General features: G+C 35.5%; 1 protein-coding gene across 1 annotated transcript in view; it reads right to left on the reverse strand.

The window, feature by feature from the left end:
- The window catches only part of melt (ventricular zone expressed PH domain-containing protein melted), a 338615-nt gene that overhangs the window by 185527 nt on the left and 125758 nt on the right, over positions 1–27330 (reverse strand). The window contains exon 7 of the mRNA XM_090398172.1: positions 26793–27013. Coding sequence (XP_090254298.1) covers positions 26793–27013 — 221 coding nt within the window. The remainder of the gene's footprint in view (positions 1–26792; positions 27014–27330) is intronic.

Consider the following 27330-nt stretch of genomic DNA (forward strand, 5'->3'; position numbering starts at 1 on the left):
AATTTTAAAGAAGCTGCATTGGTACTCCGGACAGGAGATAATCTCAACAGAAATCAAGACATGATACTAAAAGACATTTGGAAAAGCTTAATAAATTCATTATGTTTAGCAGAACTCAACGTTGCAAAAAACTATAAAATGCTATCAACAAACAATGACTAAGACTCCATGCTCTTGATGTTACGTGTCATTTCATTTTAATTTAACTGTTGTTACTTCATTCTTTTTTTAGCATTTAACGTTAGTGTATCCATTTCTGGTCCAGAAGAAGCCAGACAGACTTAAGCTGGCGAAACTTGTCGACGATTGTACATTTTTATAAAGAACTATGGTCCACTAATAAATGCAAAAGATTATTTCTAATACATAGCTACTCATACCCCAATATCACCTGCTCCAATTCATTTTATGCTACAATGCAAAGAACTGTCACCCCCCCCCCCCTCCCAACTTCATTTTTGTCTAATTGGATAGAAATTTGCAGGGTAGCATAAAAAAAATGCTATGAAAGTAACCATATTAGAAAAAGTTGGAATTAGTTTACCAATATGATCTACATAGATAATTTTGGAGGAAATGCCACCATCTAACATTTCCATTGTAGTCTGATTAGGATGGATTTGAGGAGGGAGGAGTTCAGCAAAAAACAAAAAAAATTATTTCAACTAAATTGCAAAACTGGTTGCAATTGGTTCAACATTGCAATATTGTGATCTGCAGATGTCTGAAGTGAAAGAGAAGAATGGGGTTAAAACATTCTTTGGGCATTGAAAAAGAGTCCAAATGTTTCAAATGGCCAAGGAATTCTAGTTAAAGAAAGAATATTAAATATCCATTTTTGTTTTCAGCCAAATATGAAACTATAAAGTTTTGAAAGCATCAGTGTTTATTTTTAATCAATTTTGATTTCAGTAAAAAGATAGTTTTACACTGAGTGTTAGGTAATTACTGTATTTACTTGAATATAACTCGCCATTGCATATATCTCGCACCCTGATTTTACTTTATGAAAAAAGAAATTAAAAAGTTTTGCATATACCTAGCACACAAGAAAAAAAGTTTAAAGCTTTAAGAAATTGATTGTGAATGTTGTTATGACAGTTTCAGATATTTTGGAATTCAGCTGAAGAGAATCAGCATTTTAACTCAACGATCATCAACTTGCCTTCGTCGTGAGTAGCATGATCTTTTGTTAATACCGAATCAATCATATGCATAGAGATGGAAGCAACCAGTAGAGGAAATGTGGGAATGGAAGCACTGACTTCCACTCAATTTTGGATTGTGCAGGGGGTGGAGCAGTGAATGAGGTGAGGTTTAGGTTCTACATGGAGTGGATGACAGCCGGCGGCTACAACCTGACTCTGCCAAGGATCTGGTGAGCAACTGGATTTTGAGAACTCGGGACATGATTTCACCAGAAATAATGCAAGAGTTTTTTTTCTTTTTATTTTTAAAAAAACTACATCTCTAATGCCCTGGATGGGAGCAAATATTGCTATTTGAGTAGATGACTGTTTTAATTTAATTAAGGTGTTGTTGCTAAAGATTTAAATATATCGTGTGATGAAGGTGAGCAGCCGATGGAATAAATAACCTCGATAATTAAAATTTAAATGCATTCGTTTTATAAATAACACGAGCAATTATATATTAGAATGAATACTGAGGATTTAATTATAAATGCTGAAAAACTTAGTTTCCGAAAATCCAAACATATCTTGCACCATTTTTAATTTTGGGGGTGTACCATATTTGAGTAAATATGGTACACAAGAGTTTATTACAATTGGTGCAACGACTTAACTTTATTTCTTTTAAAATCTGGAAAATTATTAACTTGGGTACCAAATAAAAAATATGTACATTTAATGAAACTCAACCATTATATACCATTTTATATAAAATTACATGAATAACTACAAAATTAATTTGATCTAAGACCTTCGAAATAAGTCTACACTTCTGAGATTTTCTTATCCTAAAAAAATAAAATCATTCATTCTCTGACTCATTCTATTACTGGGTTGTTTATCATATACTTAATCATGTCTACCAGACTAAACATCTTTTCATAACAACAAAATGAGTCAGTCATTAGATCATAAAAAAGACATCAGAGTCAGTTTCTTTGTTAGGCTCTTTCTGAAAATATAAGATTTACTTCTTTTCCATGGGATCCTTTTTCTTTATCTCCCCATTTAGCATACCTCTACTCCAATTCCTCTCTGCCTCACTGGAGTACAAATATTCTTACCTCACATAGTTCAATATGATGCACAAATCACCAAATTTTTTTACCAGAAGGGGGAAAAAAGTTTGTTTTGCTATTTCATAAATAACATATTTCAAGTAGAGTTCATTTTAAGCCACTTTATGGCTTAACATGAACTCTACTAATTTGTCACACAGTTTCAGATTTCGCCAATTCCGTTGCTTTTTCCCATGGAATAATAAATAGATCCATCGTCCTTAAGACAGAAGACAAAACTTTTCATTCAGTGTTTCTTCGAACATTGAATTAGAATGTCAACTCCAGTATTTTCTTTTATTTACTAAACACTTGTTGACAGTCTCAACTCTTCCTTTTCAAAATCTTCTATTAATATTCTCCCAACTGTCATGTTTTCCTAAAAACTTCCTAAGATGAAAATTCTCTGGTTGCAATTCTCATATTTCCATTCTCTACTTGTTTTTCTTCATTACTCAGATACTGAATGCTCTTTTTCTCTCTCCCAGCTGTCAATCACCCATCAATCTCCTCAGTGAGCATGCGCACTTCATATAAATGGCAAGTGAGAAGTACATAGTAATGGCTGACATGTTGTCTTCGTTAGCATAAAGAGAATGTCTTCACAAAGAACAAAAGATATCTCTTAACAAATATGAATTACAGTAAAGAAGACTGAAATTATTACAAACTATCAGAATCTAGTAAGTACATCAAATCTCAATTAGTTTACATTACATTTTAACATTAATAATATCGACAGCAGGCACATCGCAAGTACAAATCATATGTGTTACGAAACCAAAACTAATAATGTACTAATATAGAGGAACAATTGTAAAAAGATTTATAATTTAAAATTATGATTATTTTTACAAGAATGTGAGAGTACAACCTTCAACATCAGAACTTCACACGTATTACTCTGCTTTAAAATTCATAATAATACTTCACAGTATAAACCACACCAAGAAAAGAAGAAGCAAGCACATGTATTAAACTGACTAATATTTCACTGGCCTTCTACCCAACATCAACAATAACAACAGGCAAAAAGCATGAACTAAGTCACTGCAGAAGAGCCAGCAAAGGTTAGTTGATTGGCAGAGTCTCCGCTACTAATAGCTCACGCAAGTTAGTAGCAGAGACTCTACTAATGGCTCACGCAAGTTAAGCAAGTCTCAGCATAGTTAGTAGGTGGAAGGAGAACAATCGTTCGATGCTGTTGGCACTCTGCTAAGGACTGGCCATTCTCACAGGGTTAACTTCGGCCTATAAAATTGACGTATGTCAGACCTCTGTACCCTCGAGGGCACGTGAGAATATGACAAAGTCACTGCAGAAAACAATTCAAATTTTAACTGAAAAACAGAACTAATATCCTTATAATGATCTCTATGGGTCAGATAACCACAAAGTTAATTTAGAGAAGTCAGGCTATCATGTCCTAAAATGATACTCTTCCAGATCTTTGTTAAATTAATGCAACAATACTTGTTGAGATTGAGAGTACTTCATAACCAATGCTGAATTCAAAATAGTCTGTCAGGTCTATAATGATCTTGTACATAACACAGATGTTTTCTTCCATCTAATCCTATGTGAATGAGTATCCAGAGTATGGTCTACCAATACTAACTTGTCACACAGATGATTGCAGATGTGTAATTTTTGTGGTCTTCAAAGCAGATGTTAACTGATGTACCAGTTTGTCCAAAGTAAGCTAAACTGTGGGAATAAGGAATTTCATACACTCCATGATGTTCAAGAGGTTGCATGAAGGTAGATGAATGACAGGTTTGAAAGTGGTATGAAGATCATATTTGCAATGAACTTTGGTAGTTTTTTCTGATGTGCTCTTAAAATATGGGATGGGAATGGTTTTGCTGTGATCATGTGTGTTGGGTTTAGGAGGAATGAAGGATGCATGCAGTATTTTATCCATTTTATATGTGGCTAAAAAGTGTTACAAAGGTCCCTGAGCTCAGTTTCAAGGGCTATGTCATTTGAACAAATATCCCTGGCTCGGTAAGTGTTTTGAGGATGCCATACTGTAGGGAAGGGTGATGGTGTAACTGTTTATGTAAATACCTTTCTGTATGAAAGGGGGGGGGGGTTCTATAAAAGGGAGAAGGATAATGAGGCATTAGGAAGTCGTGTTACTAATGTATTTAGAAAAGGAGGAGACAATTATTTTCTTCTTCTTTCTATGGTGAAGTTTATTTTAGGATGCTGGCTGTTAAAATGCACCAAAAATGCATCATGTGTTTGGAGCATGCGGTAAACAGCGAACACATCATCCACACAGTACAGCCAAACTACTGGTTTGAGTATGGATGTGTTGAGTGCTTGGTTTTCAAAATATTATAAGAGAAGTTAGCTGGGGTGGAGTCCCATCCAGCTGTTTGTATATTTTTCCTTTTGATAAGAAAAAACCTGCATATATGATGAATCTGAATAATTCAATTATATTGGAGGTTTAATGAGATCAAGGGGAACACATCATCCACACAGTACAGCCAAACTACTGGTTTGAGTATGGATGTGTTGAGTGCTTGGTTTTCAAAATATTATAAGAGAAGTTAGCTGGGGTGGAGTCCCATCCAGCTGTTTGTATATTTTTCCTTTTGATAAGAAAAAACCTGCACATATGATGAATCTGAATAATTCAATTATATTGGAGGTTTAATGAAGTCAAGGGTCTATTGTCAAAGGTACATTAGTGAATAGTGAAGTAATATCAAAACTGACTATGATGTCAGAATCCGTCAAGGTTAGATTTTCTTTTTTTATTAATGTTTTCAACGTAGAGAATTCTTAATGGATATGGGAGAGTTGCTGTGAGGGAGGAAAGTGATTTGGATAAATGTCTGACCAGTTTGTAGGTGGGAGTGTCTACACTTGGATGTGTGTGTGTGTGGGGGGGGGGGGGAATATTAGGTTTATGAATGTTAGAGACTTTGTATATCCATGATGATTTAGCATAATAAGGTTTAAGTGTGTCAAAAAACGAATTCAAACAGCAGAAATGAATATTCCACTTGGTATATCCAGCTATTTTTCCTCAGAAAAATAGCTGGATATACCAAGTGGAACCATAAAACATATGAAGAAATTTTACAATCCCTGAAAATAAAACCAATTAATTACTACATAAGACAGTATAAACAAAACTGGATAGAACATTTAAATTGAATGGACAACAGCAGACCATCAAAAATATTATACAGATACAAAATAAGTGGAAAAAGAAGAATCGGAAGACCAAGAAAGAGATGGCATGAGACCGGAACAGACCACTTGGCCTAAAATCCATGTTAGTAAGAAGGAGGTTTAAGCTTTTTGGTAATTTCACTGGGACAAGATGCAACTTTTTTTAAAATAATTAATCTGAAAAGAAACTATTGTTTCTTTTCAGATTTTGCAAGATCCCAATCCATGATATAAGTAGAAGAATCTTTAAGAAGATGATTCATTTTTCTGTTGTAATCTGTTTGATTCATATAGTTGTATTTCCCTCATCTGTTTCTGTTACAATAATTTGTTAATTCCTATGTAACTTTTAGTGCTGCTATTTCTTTAGATAGAATATTATTCTTGGGAGGTTTGGATTTCATCGGAATACTAGCTACATTCAAGCGAATGTTATTAGCCATTGTGGGTGCATGTTTACAGATACCACATTCCCCTGCTAGTCATTATTTTCAAACTCGATTTTTTTTGGGGGGGGGGATAATGCTGAAATTATGATTGTAATGATAGATTCATCACTACGCATTCTTGCAGTTGGGAACAGCTTCATAGTAGAAGAGCTGTAACTTTTTTCAGATGGCAATTCTTAACCTTTTTAAATTCTTTAATGGCATTTTCAGAAATGATGAATAAAACAGACCACAGTTCTGGATTAAATATTTCCAAAAGTTCTTTTTGTAACATGGTGATAATGTTGAATTGGATTTAAATGGTATTGATGCGAACACAGATTGATAAGAAAATAACTATTTATTAACTTAAAAGCTAATATTTTGCTGGTATTATATCCAGCATCTTCAGAGCATATAAACAAAGTTTGTTACAAATGCAAGACAACCACAATCCGGTATAACAGTGGGGCTAGTATTTGCAGCATGCAACACAAGACTAAAGTCCTAATAAGATGTCATTCTAAGTAAAAAAAAAAAAAGTAGTCCAAAGTTTTGAAAATAAAATAAAATAAAAATAAATAAATACTAATTTGGTCTTAGAATGACTGTCTCCCAAATCTTTGGTAGATTTATACAACCATACTTGTTAAGGTTTGGAGTATGTTTTAAAGCTTCTGTTGATTCCAGGAACAACCTCTCTGACTTGTAGAAGCTTCTGTGCAGTACTTTTGTATTTTTCCAATTGATCTTGTGTGCTGGGATATCCAAAGCATGGTCTGCCAGACCCGACTTGCCATAGCGAAAGTGCCGGATATATTTTTTTGTGTTCACTGAGCAGATGTCCACAGTTCTTCCTGTCTGTCTGTAGTAGGCTCGATGACATGACATTTTTAACTTTAGTGGCTGTATTGGTGGAACCGGATGTAGTCCTTGTGTTCTGTAATGATATTGGCTGTCCTGCCTGTTTGGCCAAAGTAGGACAGCTTACAGTTGCAATGGGACCTGGTATAAACCAGGCAGGTCTGTGTGTGGGGGGGGGGGTTGGTCTTTAGTGGAGCAGATAAGGGATGCCAATTTCTTATATGGTCTGTAACAAGAAGTTAAGCCGTGTTTTTTTAGGATTTTTGTAATTTTTTCCGAGGTGCCTCTGATATAGGGTATGGTGATGGATTTAGAGTAATCCTTGATCCTTGTTGTGAGGAGGGGGGTTGTGGTTTATTGGTTTCAATATTTTTTGGATTGTTTTGGGAGGGTAGCTATTGGCTGAGAAAGTGTTGAGAATGTGGTTTAGTTCTGTGGTTAGGGCATTGTCATTTGAACAGATAAGTTTAGGCCTGTTGTGTAGTGTCTTAATGACACCATATTGTTGTGAGGAAGGGTGGTGGGATTGTTGGTGAATGTATCTGCTTGTATGGGTGGGTTTTCTATAGACTGAGAAAACCAAGGTTCCATCAGACTGGCAGGTGACTAGTGTGTCTAAGAAAGGAAGGCAGTTGTTTTTTTCTTCTTCCAAGGTGAATTTGATTCTGGTGTGTTGGTTGTTTAAGTGTGTTAGGAAGGAGAGGAGTGCATCGGAGCCATGTGTCCAAATAGCGAACACATCATCGACATATCAAAGCCAAATGGTTGGTTTTTGTGGGGAAGAATTTAAGGCTTTCTCTTCAAAAGTCTCCATATAAAAGTTGGCCAAGGGTGGGGAGAGTGGAGAACCCATGGCTGTCCCCTTTATTTGTTTGTAGAATTTTCCTTGCCAAACAAAATAGCCTGAGTTCATTGTGAACTGAAATAGGGCTGTGATATTGGGAGGAAATTTAGCTTGGATTAGCTCTAAGGATTCTTTGAGTGGGACATTTGTGAATAAGGAGGAGACATCAAAGCTGACCATTACGTCAGTGTGTTTGAGTGTAAGGTTTTCTATGCTGGCTTTGAAGTGGGCTGAGTTTTTTTTATGTATGAAGGTGTGTTGCCAGTATAGTGTGTGAAAGCTTTGGCCAAATGTTTAGCTAGTTTGTATGCGGGGGAATCAATGCCATCCACTATGGGACGTGATGGCACGTTTTCCTTATGTATTTTTGGGAGTTCATAAATACGGGGGGAGGGGGTATGGAGTTAAATGGTTTAATTTGTTAGTGACTTCCATAGGCGAAGAAGTGACCTTCTTAAGGAGCCTGTGGTGTTTTCTAATTTGTGAGTTGGTGGGATTGTACTCGATAGGGAGGCAAGTAGCCCGATCTAACAATAGAGCTTTCAGCTTACCTGTATAATCCTTTTGGTTAAGCAATACTGTAGCGTTCCCTTTATCCACTTTGGTCATTATTATTTCCTTATTTTTCTTCAAATCCAGTAGAGATTTAATTTCTTTGATGGGCATGTTGGTTTTAAGTGGTTTTGCTTTGGTCAGAACACAAGCCACATCCAGTCTGATATCGTTGGAGACATGGTTAGGAAGGTGTCGTATCCCGCGTTCAACTTGTATCATAATATCCTCTGCAGGCATTCTCCTGGGTGCAATGGCGAAGTTGTGGCCACGTGAGAGGGCGCTGAGTGCTTCAGGTTTCACAATACATGACGAAAGGTTGACTACTATTTTGGTAGGAAGTCGCAGTTTCGAGATCGCATTCTTGTTTATTAAATTTTCAAATTTTTTGATGTGTCGATCTCGTACTTTTTTAAATTCTTTCTCCACTAGAGTGCACGCGATGTCATGCAAAATAGACCACATTTCGTGGCTTAAGGTGCTCGAAAGGTCATCTTCGGGTGCCTGGATAGCTAAGTTAGCATCACTCAGGAAACGGCGAGTAGTAGCCATTTGTTCCTGAGCAATGCTTGGCTGGCACGATAATAAATTCGAAGAGCATTTTGAGAAAAGAACTGGTGCTTCAATTTAACACAGTTAGGAATTAGCTGGTTATCCCAATATCAGAATTACAGAACACAAGGACTACATCCGGTTCCACCAATACAGCCACTCTGGTCTTGCAGACCATGCTCTGGATACCCACCATAGAATACGGTGGAAGAAAGCCACGATCATTCACAGTAGTAAATACAAATATGAAAGACTTTTCATGGAATCAGCCTCAGCCCTAAGAAACAATCCAAACCTCAACAAATTTGCTGCATGAGACTGCCTCAAATTTGGGAAACCTACATCAGAAGACCTCAGCCCAATCGCCCAAGAATACCAACATTGCCTGCTAGGGGGGGCACCAGTAGGACTTTAGGAGAAAGAATAGCTTCCTGCTTCGTCCTCATTTACTGTTTGCTGTGCCTGCGTGCACGTGTCCTGCTCACAAATTCCTGTTGAAAATGGCAACGTGACGTTGCCGAAATATTGGATTTGTATTAAAAAGTTATTTTAATGTATATCCTAGTCTACGTTGTTATTTCCCTAAACTATTTAGTAACCATACTAATATTGTATAACCCAAACCCATTTTCTCCAATTTATGCAGCAGTCTGCCATGCTGTATTCTGTCAAAAGCCTTAGCAAAATCCAAAAGTATCACGGTGCATTCATTCCCCTTGTCTAGTTCAATAGTAACATTGTTATAGAATGTGAGCAAGTTGCTAAAACATGACCATCCTTTAGTAAACCCATGTTGTTCATTGCAAAGTAGAGATTCACTGTCAACCCATTTCTGAATGCAAGCCCTAACCAATTTTTCCAAAATCTTCACCACCACTCCTGAGATACTAATTGGACGATAGTTGGATACATCAGTGTTTGCACCACTCTTGTGTAATGGAATTACCATACATTCCTTCCATTCCTGTGGAATCTTCCCTGTTCTGAGACTCATATTCAACATCCTGGTCAAAGGAATGATCAGTTCATCAGGTTGATAGCTTTTAACGAAATGGGCACTCATTAACTGAACAACCTCTTCTGCATCTGTAACCCTCACGCCATGTGGATTTAGAAGGGTTATTCTTTCATATTCGTTCTTTCTTTTACTTGCAACACATCGATAGAATTCTTGTGGGTTGTCTTCAGCATGCAGAGCCAGTTTCTTTTCATAATCAGACTTTGCTTTCTGCACAACAGTTGTGACTATTCTAGCTTGCTGCTTATAATGTTCATAATGGACATCATCCTTATGCAAACGGTATTCCTTCCACATCGTCCTTTTCTTACAAATCTCTTGCTTAATAAGAATCCACATCATTTGACTCCAACTCTATTTATTCTTCAAACTCTCGGGACACATTCTGATATCACATCATTTAAGTATTGTTTAAATGCTTCCCATGCACTGTCGACATTATTTCCATTCAGCAACCGATCCCATTCCACTGAACTCAGTGTACTCCTCAGTTGGTCATAATTTCCTGCTTTGTAGTTCAGCATGTAACCTTTTTTGAATGGAATATTCATAAACTTAGTCACTAAGTGAGTACCACATGATCACTGTCATCAACTGGAGGCAGAATAGTTATGTCTTTAACTGAAACGCTCTCTGACACTATAATCAAATCTAACACTCTTTGACCTCGAGTTCCTTCTGTCACTTGCTGCTTGAGGAAGTTGTCCTGCAACAGCTCAATAAATGCATTTTCATTCTTCTCATGAGATTCTACTGCTACCCAATCAACATTCAGATAATTAAAGTCTCCCATTATGACTACTCTTTTCATGCTCATCTTTTCTATTTGGTGATACATTTCTTCATCACAAGCAGCCAATCCACCAGGTCTGTAACAACACCCCACTATGCAATTTGTCTTGTTAGATTCCACCGCTGAGTTAGTTCAAACTCACTGCCACATGAAATATTGTTAGTAGTATTACTACATTCATAGGTCTCAACTCTAAATGGATTTAAGTCATCCAATATCATTAGCAGCATGCCCCCCTCCTCTCCTATCCACTCTATCCTTCCTAAAAATACTATACCCATGACACTCGATGCCAGTTAGTAGGTCTGATTCTGATAGCAATGTCTCACTAATCTGAGGTTGCAACATACTGACTAAGGCAACAAACTCTACCCCTTTGTTTCTGATACTCCTAGCATTCGTGTACAGACATAATAATCTACCTGCATGTTCTTTTGTATACTCTTGTTTGCAGTCTTCCTGACACAGTTGGACAACTTGCAGATCTCTATTCTTCTCTAATGCCTTACACATGTAGACATCTTTGCACACATATGATGGGTCCGAACAGGACGAACACAAACCCGAAATCGTTCTCGCCTCGTCAACATTTCCATGACAAAGCCCATTCCCATCATTAACACAGTTATATACCATTGTCGCTCTTACACTCACATTCACACCATTTCTCCCTTTATAATTTAGTTTCCCTGACTCTCTGTGTTAGGTCTCATACCAGTTATTAGTTTCTCCAGACTCCTGATACTAAACACATTCAGGTGTAGGCCATCCTTCTTATACAAATCCAATCTTCCCTCAAACTCATTCCACACATCCATTCCTTCTACACAGCCTATGCATTGAATTGTTTGCCATCTTAGCCCTTCTTTTTAATTAATTTTTATCATAGCGAGGTAAAATACTAATGATTTTCACTTTCTTACTCTTGCCTCTTCCAGCAACCCTTTCATGTCCTCTCTCATAATGAACTTATCGCCAGTTAAATCGTTCATACTTACTACAACTATGATTTTGTTTACTTTTCTTTTCTGTTTTTGAATCACTTGAGTTATATTTCTAATTTTGGCTCCAGGAAAACTCGATGTTATAACTCTCTCATCTATAGCATGTTTTATTATAGTCACCATACCAAATAACTTCTTTCTTTTTACTAACATCATCACTTACTTGATTTTCGTTATTTCCTAACTTACCTGTTTCATTGCTTTGTTTATTTTCCTGTTCATTGTTCTTTTTCTTCCTATGCTCATATGGACTAGTCATTACAGATATCATGTTGCAACATAAAGATGTGCATAAATACATGCAGCAGGAAGACAAGAAGACAAAAGAAACAAATCTCATTGACTGTTATTGTTGACAGCAATATCTTCAAGGTAGTTCAAGACACATGAGTGTACAGAATATTTCAAATAGGAAGTGATCACAATTTGGGCAGAATAAACTTGAATATTATATTGAATCCCCACTGTTTGATCTGATCTGGCTCAAAATTTCTCTAACAAATCAGCCCTTTTCATATGCTCCCTCTATCGCTCTCCAAACTCTGTCAGCCATTCTGACCTTTTCATCTCTCTAAAGCTTGACTTTTTGCAGTCAAAATACCCTAATAGTGAGTCATCCTTCTTGGGGACTTCAATGTCCACAACTCATATTGGCTACATTTCTCCAGTTTCACTGATCAAGCACACAGAGCTGATGAAATGTTTGCATCAGCAATGGCCTATCTCAGATCATCAATCTTCCTACAAGAACTAAACTAAAGAGCAGATTAGGAAATGAATACTAGACATATAGAAGGTGGAATTTTAGAAAACCATTAAAACACTTCCAAAAGATTTAAAAAAAGACACCTATATGCCAAAAAAGAATGTTTTGAAAAAATTTAGAGAAATGAGGAAGATAATAAGTACTTGCTGGATTTCTGTTCAAAATATGGACTAGTCATCATTACAAATATCATGGTGCAACATAAAGGTGTGCATAAATACACACAGCAAGAAGACAAAAGAAACAAATCTCATTGACTTGTATTGTTGACAGCAATATCTTCAAGCTGGTTCAAGACACATGAGTATACAGACTATTTTAAACAGGATGTGATCACAATTTGGTTTTGAGCAGAATAAACTTGAAATTACATTGAAAACAAAGGTGTGTACGAAAGTTTTATGAATCAAAGTCAAGCAGCTTTCATTGATGAACTGTAGAGGTCAGCAAAAATCTCAAACTTTGAAAACAAGAGTCAAACTTTGGAAAATCATAGGTTTTGAAGAAACCATTGATTGATTTAGCAAGAGAGAGGCATGTGATACTGTTGTCAGCAAAGAGAAAAATTGGAACTCCATGGTGGACTCAGAAATTTAAAGAAGCATCAAGGAAAATAAGACAGCAGAACAAAAAAATCCCTGGAAAGTTAGTCAGCATGTGCCCTGAAAGAACAGAGAATAAAAATGACATCCATAAAGAACTGCATGCCTGGGGCACAAAAAGCTTTGGCACGAAGATTGAGTTCTGCCCTGGATTTTTCCTAGTGAATGTGTTGTGCAAATTATTTCATGTATGCACCAAAAAATGTGCAAGATTTGTGGACTGTTATAGTGAACAAAAAGAAGAAAAGCATTAATGTATGTGAAAAGTGTATTGATAGGTTAGAGCATTTCAAGATGGGAACTAGAGTTGGCACCATAGTAGAAGAGTTTAAGCAAGATTTAGGGAAAGGAAAAGTGAAATGAAGCATCTGGAAGATGAGATTAAACTAAAGAAGAGATTGGCTTATGTGAATGAGGAGGAAGTTTGTATTATGAAAAACAGTCAAAGAAGTATATCATTGTATGGGAATTCGAACATTAAAAGTGATGACTAATTAAGTACACAAGACATGCTTAATGAAAAGTCATTAGTATGTTGTCTGGATATGACAATAAACAGCTAAGAAGGACAGCAGAGATAATGAATAGCAAGATGGCCAAGTTCTGTAAGGCAAAGAGGTTGGGGGAAGGGTCACAGTTTGTGAATCTGTAAAATGAATTTGAAGGAAAGTTTGAATGGTTTCAAGTTGAAGGACCACATTTGATTAGATCTGGTGTTGGGTGTTTAGAAAGGCTACTGTTTGCTGAGAATGCACAGAATCAAGAAGTTAACGATCTAAGGTAATACCCTTAAATCGTTAAATACAAGAAAACAGTAATCGTTAAAAACAGCAGGATACCACAGCTAAACTGGTTGTATGACAGCACAAGGAGAGGGAGAAAAAGACAGGTATGAAAGACAATCAGAGTCAGGATCAGGTAAATGGGAGTGGTCAGACCAAAGAGAGGTGGTATAGTAGCAAGAGTAGAGAATGTTGGTGTTAGCAGAATGGCCTCAGAGACAGGAATTGTTATGTTTGAATACAAATGTAAGCTGAGTTTGTTGTGTTGAGTCAGAATGCCCAAAAATAATTGGTATAAGTGAAACTTTGTCTGAGGATGATGCAATGATAGGAATAGAAATGGAAGTATATACAATTTTTCAGAAGGATTGGAAGATGGGGAAAAAAGTGTGTGTCTGGGGGGGGGAATACTGCTAATGACTGTATTTTCCACAAAGTGTGAAAGTTGGTAGTACATGTGCAGATTTTGAATTTGTGTGGTGTGAAGTTGATATTAAAAGGCTAGTATATCTGATAGGATGCTGTTTATAAGCTAGATAATGTAGAGATTACTGATTGTGAAATGTTTAGGCAAATTGGTTGGGTATGTAAAAAGAAGGTGATCCTGATCGGAGACTTTAATTACAAGAATATAGAATGAAATAAGGAGATAGTGTACAGGAACCAGGAGAGTGAGTCTGTTGAATTTCTGAGGGATAAATTTCTTAAGCAGCATAATGACCAAAACAACTTGAGGTTTTAATGTTTTGAATATGGTAATAACTTCATAAGATGTAGTTGTTAATGAGGTATATCTTTGAGAAGTGGTGACAAAAATGGACATAAGTGGAATTATAAGGTGGGTGATTATGGGAAGTTCTATATTAAATAGCATTAATATTTTTAGTAGATGAGCTGTACAGAAAAGATGTTGACAGGGCATAGAAATTCATAAGGCAATATCTGATGTATGCAATGTATAACTGCATACCAAGGTTTAAGTGAGTAAAGAGAGTAGTAGGGAAACAGATGAATAGTGAAATCAAGCATGCTGTGTTGGAAAAGAAAATGTTATGGAAGAAGTACAAGTTTGGTAGTGATCAGATGCATGAAAAGTATAATGTGCCGGCTAGGAAGGTGATGAGTATGGTAAAGAAAGATGTGCAGTATAAGATGAGAGTGGCTTGTCAGACTAAGGTTAATTCAAAGAAATTCTTTTGCTATATGGCAAACAAGAGGAAAAATCATTATGGCAGGTTGACACTGGTGGAGAGTCATTGCAGTTGAGTGACTGTTGCAAAGGATATAGTGGAATTATTAAATGAGCATTTTATCAGTGTATATCATACTGGTGTAAATGTTGCTGTGCAATACGTAGAAGGGAGGCGAGTATTAAAAGATCTGGAAGTGAAAGAATCAGAATTACATCAGATTGGGTTAGGCTGTGGGGGAATGGATGACATACCACATATTTTTAAGGAACATACACAACAGTTAGCTATGCTCTTGAAATGGTTATTTAATGAAAGTCTTGCAGTGAGTAAGGTTCATAAGGAGTAGAAAGAAGGCAAAATATTACCCCTGCACAAGCATAGTTCTAGGACAGAAGTTTCCAATTATAGACTAGTCTGTATAACTGCAGTTTCAGTCAAGTATTGGACAGATTGGCTAGAACACAAGATTGGGTTGACGGCATGGTTTTTTTTATGATGGTCAGCATGGATATTTAAAGGGTAGGTATTGTTTCAGCAATTTACTTGCATTTCATAAGGTAATGAGCATGTCAGATAAGGGAGAATCATATATAATGATATTCTTGGACTTTGCAAAAGCCCCTTCAATAATTATAACCACATCATAAGTTGGAGTACAAGCTGCAGAGGATGGGAATAAATAGTATATTGGTTAAATGGATTAGTGATTGGCTCTCTGAATGATTCAAGTAAGTTGTGTATGATGGAGCCTCAAAAAAGAAAAAAGAAGGCAAGAAGTGGCATGCCTCAGGGTTCTGTTCTTGGACCCTACTGTTTAACTTGTATGTAAATGATATATCATGTGGACTCACTGGGGATTGTCAGTTGTTTGTTGATGAAGCAAAGTTGGAGAGAATTATAAATAGCAATGCTGATGTTAATTCCCTTTAAGAAGATTCTGAACAGACTTTTCACTTGGACAAAGGAGTTGGGTTTTCAGTTTTAATATTGATGTGTGTAAAGTGTTGCAATTTGGAATGCAGAAGTGCAACTCTGTTTACTATACTGAATGTGAGAATTTCAGAGGAATTTCCCTATGAGTGTTCCTGGTAAGACTAAAATGCTAAGAAAAATTGTGAAAGGGAAAACTCTTGCAGAGCTAGTCAGGTTCAGGTGAAATAGAGATTTCAGAATCAGATTTTCATGTTAAGAAAACAGTTGAGAAATCATAATAATATAACAGGAATATGTGTTCAAGTTTTGTAGATCTGGAAAACATATGACAAGGTGCCAAGAGAAGAGCTATTTGGAACACTTAGAATATGATGTAAATGGTACATCACTGAATAATACAGTCTATATTTAAGCTCTAAGTCAGATTCAGAAATGAAGGATTATATACAAAATGGTTTCATATTATATCAGGTGCGAGACAAGGGTGAACACTATCTCCACTGTTACTCGTCATTAAGATGGCATTATGAGGAAAGTGGCATTAATCTTGATATCAAAATTGGCCTCAGCAATTTACTTTATGCAGATGATGTTACACCCCTAAATAAATCCAGTAGAAGTTTGCAGGATTCCTTAACTAAATTGAATAATAACTGCTGTAATAAATTTGGTATGAAAATCAGAAATAAAAACACAGAATATAAAACAGCCAGGAATAATGGAAGCATCAACTGCATCCAGAATGGAGAACTTATAGAACAAGTAAAACATTTAGGCACAATTTTTAGCGAAGATGGCAAAATAAATATGGGAATAGACTTGACTTAGCAAAGCTGTTAGTCAATTGAATAAATTTATATGAAATAAGGGAGAGTAATTAATCAAAGCACTAAACTAGTTGAATACAAGATAGTGTTAAAAAAATTAACCTATGGATCTAAGAGGTCATTAGAAATAAAACACTTGATCAAAGACTGGAGACCACAAATATAAGAGTTGTAAGAAAGATTAGGAACATGAACAGGTGTTCATGTTCCTAATAAATAGGAACATGAACACATCAGTAGCAGTGTTATATTAAACACAAGGATATTAGGAAGGAACATTATATTGTTAGCATTCAAGTGCGTATGGTCACAAACAGAATGGGAGAAGAAAGGTTAGCAAAACAAGTTTTTTTTTTTTGGCAGGATGGCATGAAAAAGACCCAGAGGAAGACCAAGATTTAGGTGGATTGATACAGTAAGAACTGCCTTAGAACAGCGCTTCCCAAAACTTATGGATGTAAAGGCCCCTTTTGGAAAAAGTCAAATATTTCACGGCCCCCATCGAAAAAAAAATCGTAATACAGACATATATTATTATAGTATTTATATTCAATACAAAACATACACAGAGAATATTGCAAAAATCAAATGCAAATATTACATTTTTAGCATCTTACATACACATTTGACATGGAACACTTAGTCATAAAACATTTTAAATTTGTTTTTATTATTTCACGGACCCCTCAACAAAACTAGCAGCCCCGAAGGGGACTGCAGCCCACAGTTTGGGAAACGCTGCCTTAGAAGACCAAAATATAACATTTGACAATCTTGAATTCTTGACAGATTAAGTGGAGGAAAATTACTGCTAGGAAGTTAGTAATGATGTAAACTTTTCATATACTGCTATCATAATATCCTGTGTGAAGTACATATTGATATTAATGATGAAGAAAATATATATGAAATAAAAATTATTTTCTTTATTGAATCATTTACGTTGTCATTGCCTTTTAAAAAAATTCAACATGAAAGTCTATTCATGAAAGCCTGTGTAGCTCAGTGGAAGCAACGCTTACATCTTTTGTGGTAGGCTGCCTGAAGAAAGACAAAGTTTAAGTACACACCTGCCAACTGGAGGAACTTTTCCTAAGCCTTTGTTTGAGTGTTTCCCAAATCAGTAGATCTCTGACATGGACAAGTGGATTTTCCCCCCCCCAAGAAACTCAAGTTTTTCATCCTGTAAACTCAAGAAAATCGACTGTAGAACCCACACTGTTTCAGACAAGAACACATCCTGATTTAGGGTTAGGTACCAAAAGATGGCAGCACTTGTTTGCCAGTCTCTTCATTGGTTGCCACTTATAAATGACAGTCTTGGGCCAGCTATCTCTGATTGGCTACCAGTGGGATTGAACTGCTCACTCAGTCTCCAAAAGCTAGATAAGATTAAAAGGCCTCACCTACTACCTGTAAGGGAATAAATCACATTAGATGATTAGTGAAATTTATTCAAAAAATAATTCCCTTTAACCATGTATCAATGAACAACTTATACTTTTTGTTTATTATTATTATTAATAATAATAATAAATATTAATTAATTTTACACTCTCGCCAGTGTAGCAGAATCACCACAAAAACCAGGAGATAAGTCCTGTATGCAAAAGTCCAAGTGAGGTCTTATCAAGGCCTTGTAAACAGACAAAATGCCTTCCTTATCTTTACGTGTCAAGGTTTGTTTCTGCATTGCCATTATTCTCTGGGTTGTATTAGTCTCGTCAGTTTCTTCAAGCATAATCTCACCAATATAATACAACAGTGGATATCTAATCATGCTGAAGTGAATGACTTTATATTTACTCACAATGAACTGACATCCATTTTCCCATGCCCACAATTCCAGCCTATTCAAATGATTCTGCAAATACTGCATATCAGCAGCACTCCTGATTACCTTACCTATCTTAGCATCATCAGAAAATAGCTGTATGTCGCATGTCAAATCCTTCCCAATTTCGTTAATGTTCAGATTGAATAACAAACTACCAAGTACTGATCCTTGAGGCACACCACTGGTTAACTTGAATCTTAAAGATTCACACTTCCCCATATACGACTGTTTGATATCAGTCCTCCATCCTCTTATCCATTCTAACAATTTATAATTTAATTCCATATTCTCCAATTTATATAAGTCTTCCATGCCGTATTCTGACATAAGCCTTAGCAAAATCCAAAAGTATTACGGTGTATCCATTCCCCATTTATCTAACTCAGTAGTAACATTGGTATACTCCTCCGAATCAAAAAATTTGAATAATCAAAGAAAATGTGTTGAATGATTTGCAATTTTAATATATTGCATTGAAAATAATTATTACCAAATATGAATTAGCATCATCTAAATCAGGGCTGTCCGATCTTAGGTAATCTGAGGGCCGCATTAAAAAAAGATGATTTATTGGAGAGCTGCATTCAGAATAATAAATACAGTACATATATTAAATCACTTGGAGAATCCTACCGTTAATTAGGTTTAGCAAGCACTTCAAAAATTTCATAAGAAAGAAAAGTCATGACGCTTATAAAAGTTTTTATCAAAACAGTAAACAAAAAACAATTTTTTTTATTTCATTTTAACGAGAGCTCTGCGGTAGTTCGGCTTCATTTACTAAAATACCTATATAAATTTTGATGTTGGATTCTGATTATGTAGAAATTAGAATAAATGTTATTTGATTCAGAATCCAACATGATTTTCCGTCACAATAACTATATTTATAAATATTATTTAATGTAAATAACATAAATTATAATTGATATCATATAACTGCCTTAATTATATCAAGTTTTTAATTATTTAATCAAAAGAAAGTGTTAATGATAAAGAGGTTCTGTATTAAATATTATTAAGCTATTTTATTTATTGTTATGTCAATATTGTAAGAACTTATATTTGTAATTTAACTACGCATTTATTGAAAAGCAAATATTCTAATTATTCCTGTTTTGTGAAAGCTTAATGTTATGTAATAACTCAATGTAGTTGTATAGCCTAATGTAACATTCGCGAGAATGTTTACGTTTATCGGTTGTCATAGAGACGCGTGAAATAAACGAGCGCGAGTGAAGGAGAGCGTGGGCTAAATAAGAAGAGAAAATATATACGTAGTAGGGGAGTTGGAACGGAATTTTGGAACTAAAAGGTAGCAAGGAGATAAACTAGAGAAGTAGAAGTAAATAAAAGGTTCTTAAGGGTAGGAGCTGAGTGGATATTTTTTTATAAGTGTGCAAGGACGAAACGAGCTTTATAGTTAGCTGAAAGTATAATCAGCAGTAATAATGAAAAGGAAATTAATACTACAATCGAATAAAATAAAAAGCTGGATGTTTAAGGAAGAATTCTGAATGAACCCGGCTATTCTAGAATTGTGGCTTATTTCCGATTTGCCCTAAAAAGAACCTCACGGTGTTTAATTAGTTTATGAGTGGTGACGACGATAGTTGAAGTACCCTGTAATTGAAGTCTAGAATTCTGAAGTGCATTTGATAGTGCTTTAAGTATAACCGTGGATAAGTCTTGTAGATGTGTTCTTATTAAGTAAGATAAATAAGTTCCAAAGGTTTGCTCACAACATAATTGATGTATTAGGAACTATTTCCGGTAAGGTTTATCATAGTGTATTATTTCTATGCTTGAAGAATTGTGTGTTAATTACGCTATGCTTAACGCTACTTTAACTGTGGAAACCCTTCGTGATTGAGAGTTGGAGATAAGAATTGTTTGAAAGATATTTTCAGCTATTAGTGCTTGTAATATTTTGAACTTATAGCATGACTGAGAAGTGTGTGAAAACTGACTAGATTGGATGTTCCATTATATTAATTTAAGTGTAGAAACTTTGTAACCCAGAAGCTGAGAAAGTACATGTGAAGACTTGGAAGATTGTGCTATTGAGATTATCTAAACTTAATGTTTGACTTGTTTCTAGTATATAGAAATTAGAAGTAAAATTTATGATTGTGTTATATGACCTATATTAAATGTTTCATTTGTTAATCTAACTATTGTATTTGCCTGAATTTCTTTTTACTGCACCGTTCACAAAAATTCGAATCTAGCGGGAATCCTAGAAAGAAAATGAATACTTCGGCCTAATTGAATGAAAGGACTGCTAACTAACTTTGAATTGATCATACTGTTTCATATAGACTTATCTAAGGATAGAGTGGCGCAGTATAATAGAAATTTCTCTACCCTTGGATTAGTGATTAATTTACAATTAGTTGTGTTTTATTTTATGAAAGTGACTAGTAACAAGATGGCGGATTAGAACACAACATGAAAATAGAACGTCACAACATGATGCTTGTAGTTGCCAATCACAGTAAATCTGCAAAAGAATTATCTGTCAATGAACATCTGTATTTTGATTTAATGAATTTCATCGTTGAAAAAGTGCTTTCACAAAGATATGTGTTCCCATGCATTGAGCATATCTTGAGTCCAAAGTTCCTCAATTTCGGGTAGCTCTCTATTGGTAGTAATCTTAAAAAAATCTTCTCCTTTTTCACTTATGTTAGGTTTCGATTGCAAATCACACAATTTACACTCATATTCCCTGTGAGTGCCCGGAGCATGCGTGTTGGAACAAAACAGTGTAAGAACGCTTCTTTGACACATCTAATATTTAAAAAACACATGGGTATATAGTGATGTTAAAACACTAAATAAAATGACCAACATCGAGATTATCAATTAGTGACAGAATTAAAATGTCTAATATGCATCTGATTCAAATTTTTTTTTTTTCCACTCGTGAAAATCAAAATCTACAGGCAAGCAGTGGTTAAATTCTAAACGAATAAGCTCCAGGACCCTTAAAGTAAGGATCATAAATGTGAGGCTATTGTTAGTTCTCGCAACACTTTAAAAAATTTTATTTATTTATTCTGTTGGAATTAAAACCATCAGGCCTTCACTTCCACACCACCAGAAACATAAATACAGATACAGATATAAATACAAAATGACAAATTAATATAATACTTCTAGCACATTAAAAGATAATTCATTATCTTAGTATTACACGGCGATCAGCATTCATTTTAGAAATTATGGAATTTACGACCGTGTTATAAATAATCCTTTTAATATCCCGACTTTTCGATCTTCATATTAAGATCATCATCTGGAGCATATACAAATATACAGGACAAGCTAAGTTACATTAAATATAGTGAGCTAAAGAAACAATGAATTGATCACAAATTATTCTACTGGCATGACCTCTAGTGAAAAAAAAAAATTATGGAATTGATTTCTATTCATTGATTGGGACATTCATAAAGAGGCAGAGAGAGGTCAGTTTTGACATCTCTGCCCTATTTACGAATGTCCCAATCAACGACAATCCTTCTTTTACAGAACAAATTCCCTCCAAATATCACGGCACTCTTTGCACATGTATTGCATTCTGGTTATTTTGTATGGCAAAATGGTTTCTACCTACAAAATGAAGGCACAGCCATGGGCTCGCCATTATCCCCCGCCCCCCCCATTGCTAACTTTTATATGGAACATTTTGAGCAACTTGCATTAGGTTCCGCTCCTTTAAAACCCAAAGTCTGGCTTAGATACGTTGACGATGTTTTCACGATCTGGTCCCATGGCTGCCAGACACTAGACACATTCCTTAGCCACCTAAACAAACAACACAAACACATACAGTTCACAATCGAGATTGAAAAACAGAACATGCTTCCGTTTCTAGATACACTTGTCACAAGTCTTCCTTCTGGCAATTTTTCTTTCACTGTTTACAGGAAACTGACACATACTGGCCAATATATACACAAACTCCTACCACCACCTAACACAAAAACTAGGTGTCATTAACACTCTAAAAAACTGGGCTCTGAAGATCTGCTCCAATGAACAGGCACTGAAAGACGAATTAAAAGTTATCAGCAATAATTTTCAAAAAAAATGGGTACAGCCAAAACACTATTAACAAAATTCTCTACAAGACCTCAATAATAAACAAAGACAAACCAGACTACAATAAAACTATAACCATTCAGTACATTAAAGGAACATTAGATAAAATAAACAGAATACTACAAAAATACACCCTCAAAGCCACCTCTAAACCTCCTGCAAAATTAAAAAGCTTACTTAACTCATCCAAAGACCCACTCCCTCTGCTGGTCCACCCTGGAGTATACCGCATTTACTGCACCTGTAACATACCATATATATAGGAGAAACAGGATACACAATTTCTATCAGAACAAAAAGAACATAAACGACACATTAAATATAATAATTATGGTGAAGCTGGCCTTTCTGATCATGCTGAACACCTTACATAGAATTGACTGGAAAAGCACTAGTTGTCTACATCACACCAAAACATGGTACGAATGCAAATTTAAGGAAGCCTGTGAGATTATTACCAACCACTCCAATCTGAACAATAATGATGGTCTAAAAATCCCAAACATATGGAAGGCATATATGCGACCCACGGAACCAGCTCTAAGAGCAACTATAAATAGGACTGTAGAAAATCCAGGATCCAAAATCAAAAATAACAATAGTAATACTAAAAATAGGACATCATTGTTACTGAAAGAAAACTATCTATAAGAAAGAATGTTTATTCATGTTATCATAAATAGAATTTAGCTTGATGTAGTTTATAAATAATTTTTTTTTTTCCACTAGAAGTCATGCCAGTAGAATAACTTGTGATCAATTCATTGTTTCTTTAGCTCACTGTATGTAATGTAACTTAGCTTGTCCTGTATATTTGTATATGCTCCAGATGATGATCTTAATATGAATATCGAAACGTCGGGATATTAAAAGAGTTATTTATAACACGGTTGTAAAGTCCATAATTTCTAAAATAAAAGATAATTCAATTTAAAATAGACAAACATATGCGTTTACTCATATCAGTAAATTAAATATGAAATATAACTAGTGAAATGTACAGGAAAGTGCATGAAAATATCAGGGCTTACCCTTAGTTAACAGTTGCAAGATGCATACAATACTTTCCACAAGGCTTCCTTCGATTTGTCTGTCTCTGCATCAAGTCTCTTTTTACAATAAGGAAAGGCACTGTTTCTTCCTTGGGACATTCAGCATGTAACATATGGAAGAGGATCCCACTGGGAAATTAGTGGACCACAACTATTTACTGTTAGCAAGGATGAGACATTTTCAACCATGAGGCCGTTTTTTGTTGGTATCACAATATTGTTCATAATATTGAACCCCCTACTCTCACTCTGCATTGCTCACTGGTATTGTTTCAACACACTTCAGAAGTTTCTTCATGGCGTCTGACACATGCTTACCTCCCTGTGCTTAAAATCCCTATAAGATTGAATGACCTCATGATAACACAGAGAAAACAAATTGCACAGATCTTTTGTTCACCATAGTCCATGGCAATGTCATCCTGCCAATACACAGGTAAAACTACTTTCATTATTTCTGAGTAATTTGTGTCCTTATCTGTCATGCACCGACGTCAAATTTGTGATTATACTCTCATAAAATTGTCTTTTGTTTATTTCCATTGTGTTGTTCCTACCCCCAAATACTTTCAAGGGAACTCCATTGAATTCATATGCTTCTATGGCTTTCTGAACTTCCCTCCAGTAAATAAATACCTCCTCTCTTTCTCTTTGTGACCTTTAAATACTTCTCTTGTTCTGTGCAGGAGTTGGTTAGCTTTAGGTAATGTCACAGTTTGTTTTTGCAAAGATTCTGAGAGGCTAGAAGCACCATCATTATTCCTAAATTTTTTATGAAGTATGTTTCTTCAAGTTTACTGGCTAGCCCTTGAAATTTTGCTCTTTCTTTACTATCTCGATTTCCATCATGAGCTTCATGTGAAGAAACTGTGGAATGATGCATAATTATTCCAAATAGAATTCACAGCCCGAAAACTTGATGCAACGCAACGAGTTGACATCTTTCCCACTTTCGTGAGACTGCAGAACAACTGTTCTGCACATTTCCGTAGTTCATATAAGTTCTTTGGAGAATATCAAGAAACAACACAAAATGATTTGTTGTCATAACATTTTTCATTGAATCATGCACAGCAAGTTCTAAGTGATGATTTATACAGTGCCATGTTAAAATTGTTGAAAAACTTCTTTCACCAATGTTGCCAAACCTGCTTGTTTCCCTAGAATAACTGTGGCCCCATCTGTACATAATCCAATTAGAATTTCTTTTTTCAGACCATGCTCTTCAAAACACTTCATTAGCGAGTTCTTAATGTTCATTGCTTTGATGCTTTCTAATTGAATTAAATTAAAGAATAGTGTTGTAACATCACCACCATTTATTGCACCCTCTATGTACTATCAGAACAGTCTGGTTGGATATGGATGTACTTTCATTCAGAACAGTAGAAATTTTGGTTCTATGGTTTATAATGCTGTCTGCAATTTTGTGTTTCATTTGTTTTGCAATATAATTCACCATCTCAGTGCATGTCACATTACTATGTAAAGCATTCCCACATCTAGCCCATTAACAATCTGAAAGATCAATTAATTTTGGATGATCTACAAAAGGACAATTATGCTTTGCAATATGACATGCAGCGCAAAACACATGGCACATGATTTGGTGAGCTAAAGGTTCTATTCTTCTACAATATGTCGCAATGATTTCTCACTTTTACTTCTAATAATTGCTTCTGCACTTTTGTGAGATTTGGTATCTCTATGTTCGTAATTTTTTTTTTTTCAGAGTTGCTTTTGTTAGCATTGTTTAGACCCTTCCCGATTAATACGTATTAATTCATTTATCCACTCTGATGATAAGCGAATACCGTGATATGAAGAACTTGCACCAAGGGTTTGTACCTCTGCACATATTATACACCCCAAACATCTGTCCTTACAAAATAACCAACTGTATTTACTTTTGAATGCTATCCACTGGTCGAGTGTCCAGCAAGTCGGCAAATCTTTCCTTTCTTTGAATGTATTTTTATTATCGCATTGCAACTGATGGGAATCCTGTGTTTCTGTGGATTCGCTACAGACTTCTTTCTCTTCAGAAAGTACACACAAACTGTCAATACAAACTCGTTTTGTATTATCACTGTCATCCGAGCTATTTTTCCATTTAAAGAAGGTACCAATATACTTATTCATAGTTGAAATAGTAGGCCTACATAAACACAAAAACATTACACACTTTTCTTTGTGCTTCTCACAATCACGAGCTCTGATAAACAACTGCTAATCTGCTGTTCTATTGTTGGTTATTGACTGTTGCTGACAGTGTTGCCAACTTGAAAAGACAAAATATCGCTATGAGACTGAATAACTGAAAAAGTGAATGAGCTTGGCTTTTCTTGACGGCGCTTCACCTGGTTTGCACCCCTCGATGGATTCCCTTTTGAAAAGAGGATCATAATAAAGAACCATGGTTTCATTGCCAGTGACAATGGATTCCAGCACTTCTCTCTCTCTCTGATTCCCTTGGCAAAGCTCTGAAAACTTGCTCCTTCCGAATTGAAAAGAGAAGTCAGGGCACCCATTTTGCGCTGACCTTCGTCATGTGAAGCTTCTCATGAATGATGCGAAAGACAGTTGTTATAGAAAGCTCCAACCTTGCTGAGATTTCTTTAAGCTTCTGCCATCTGTCATTGAGCAGTTTCTCCTCAAAAAGAGAGACATTCTCTTCACTCATCACTTCCACAGGCTGACCATCATGAGGAATATCGTCGATGCTCTCCTCCTAAGCAAAACTTTAGCCCATTCCTTTACAGTGGAATATGAAGGAGAAGCTTCCCAATAAACATCATCCCAGTCACTTAACATGCCATGTGTTAGTTAAACGAGTGCCTCCAACTGAATAATGCAGGTAGAGAGTTGAAACCGGTACACTAACCTCCCCATAGATGGTGCTATCTGTGATGAGTGGCATTTTAAAATTGGCACTAATTTTTGTATATCAGGCTGGAAACGTTTGAAACCTACCTCATTTCCATAATAAAGATATATATATATATCTTTATTATGATATATATATATAATTATTTATTTCTCTTGAAATTGATTACTAAATTAAGTAGAAAAATCATTTCTCTGAATTCATTCTTCACCCAACAGAATACTTTTCATAGTTTCATGATAAAACTGACCATTATTACTAAGTTTAATTAGTATATACAAAAACAATAACATTTACCAACTTACTTAAGAGTGTTACAATCGGCCTTCAATTGTTGAACATACATACGAGTGGTAGATGAAGGAGATGGTTCAACCTGACTACAAATCTGGGGAAGATAATGAGGAAGAAGAGTTGGAAATGTGTCTGTGATTCCTTTGATGACCCGCAACAAAGTAAGTAAGGTGGAATGGTCAACCTTACTAAGCTGGGAAACCAAAAACTCTAAGCAGTCACGACCCCTATCCTACATAAATACAAGCATCCATAAACATGAATAAGTATATTATATAAAATCAACAAAAATGAAAATAGAACTAATTGCATAATGCAAGGGAGATCTGAAAAGTTCACAGCCTAACAATGAAAAAACGAATTTATAATTTAAAAATTATTTTTATTTTTCAACATAATTACCTTAAGACTAATACATTTATTCCAGCGATGCTCCAGCACCATTATCCTGTCCCTGTAGTGGTTCTCAATAAGACTGCAAAATACCCCCTCTACAGCAGCAATCACCTCTTAATTCGAAGAAAAATGCTGACCAGTGAGGAAGAGTTT

The sequence above is a fragment of the Typopeltis vanoorti genome, chromosome 1 (genome assembly GCF_054136105.1).
Source record: "Typopeltis vanoorti isolate ZY-2024b chromosome 1, IOZ_Tvanoo_1.0, whole genome shotgun sequence".
NCBI lineage: Eukaryota > Metazoa > Arthropoda > Arachnida > Uropygi > Thelyphonidae > Typopeltis > Typopeltis vanoorti.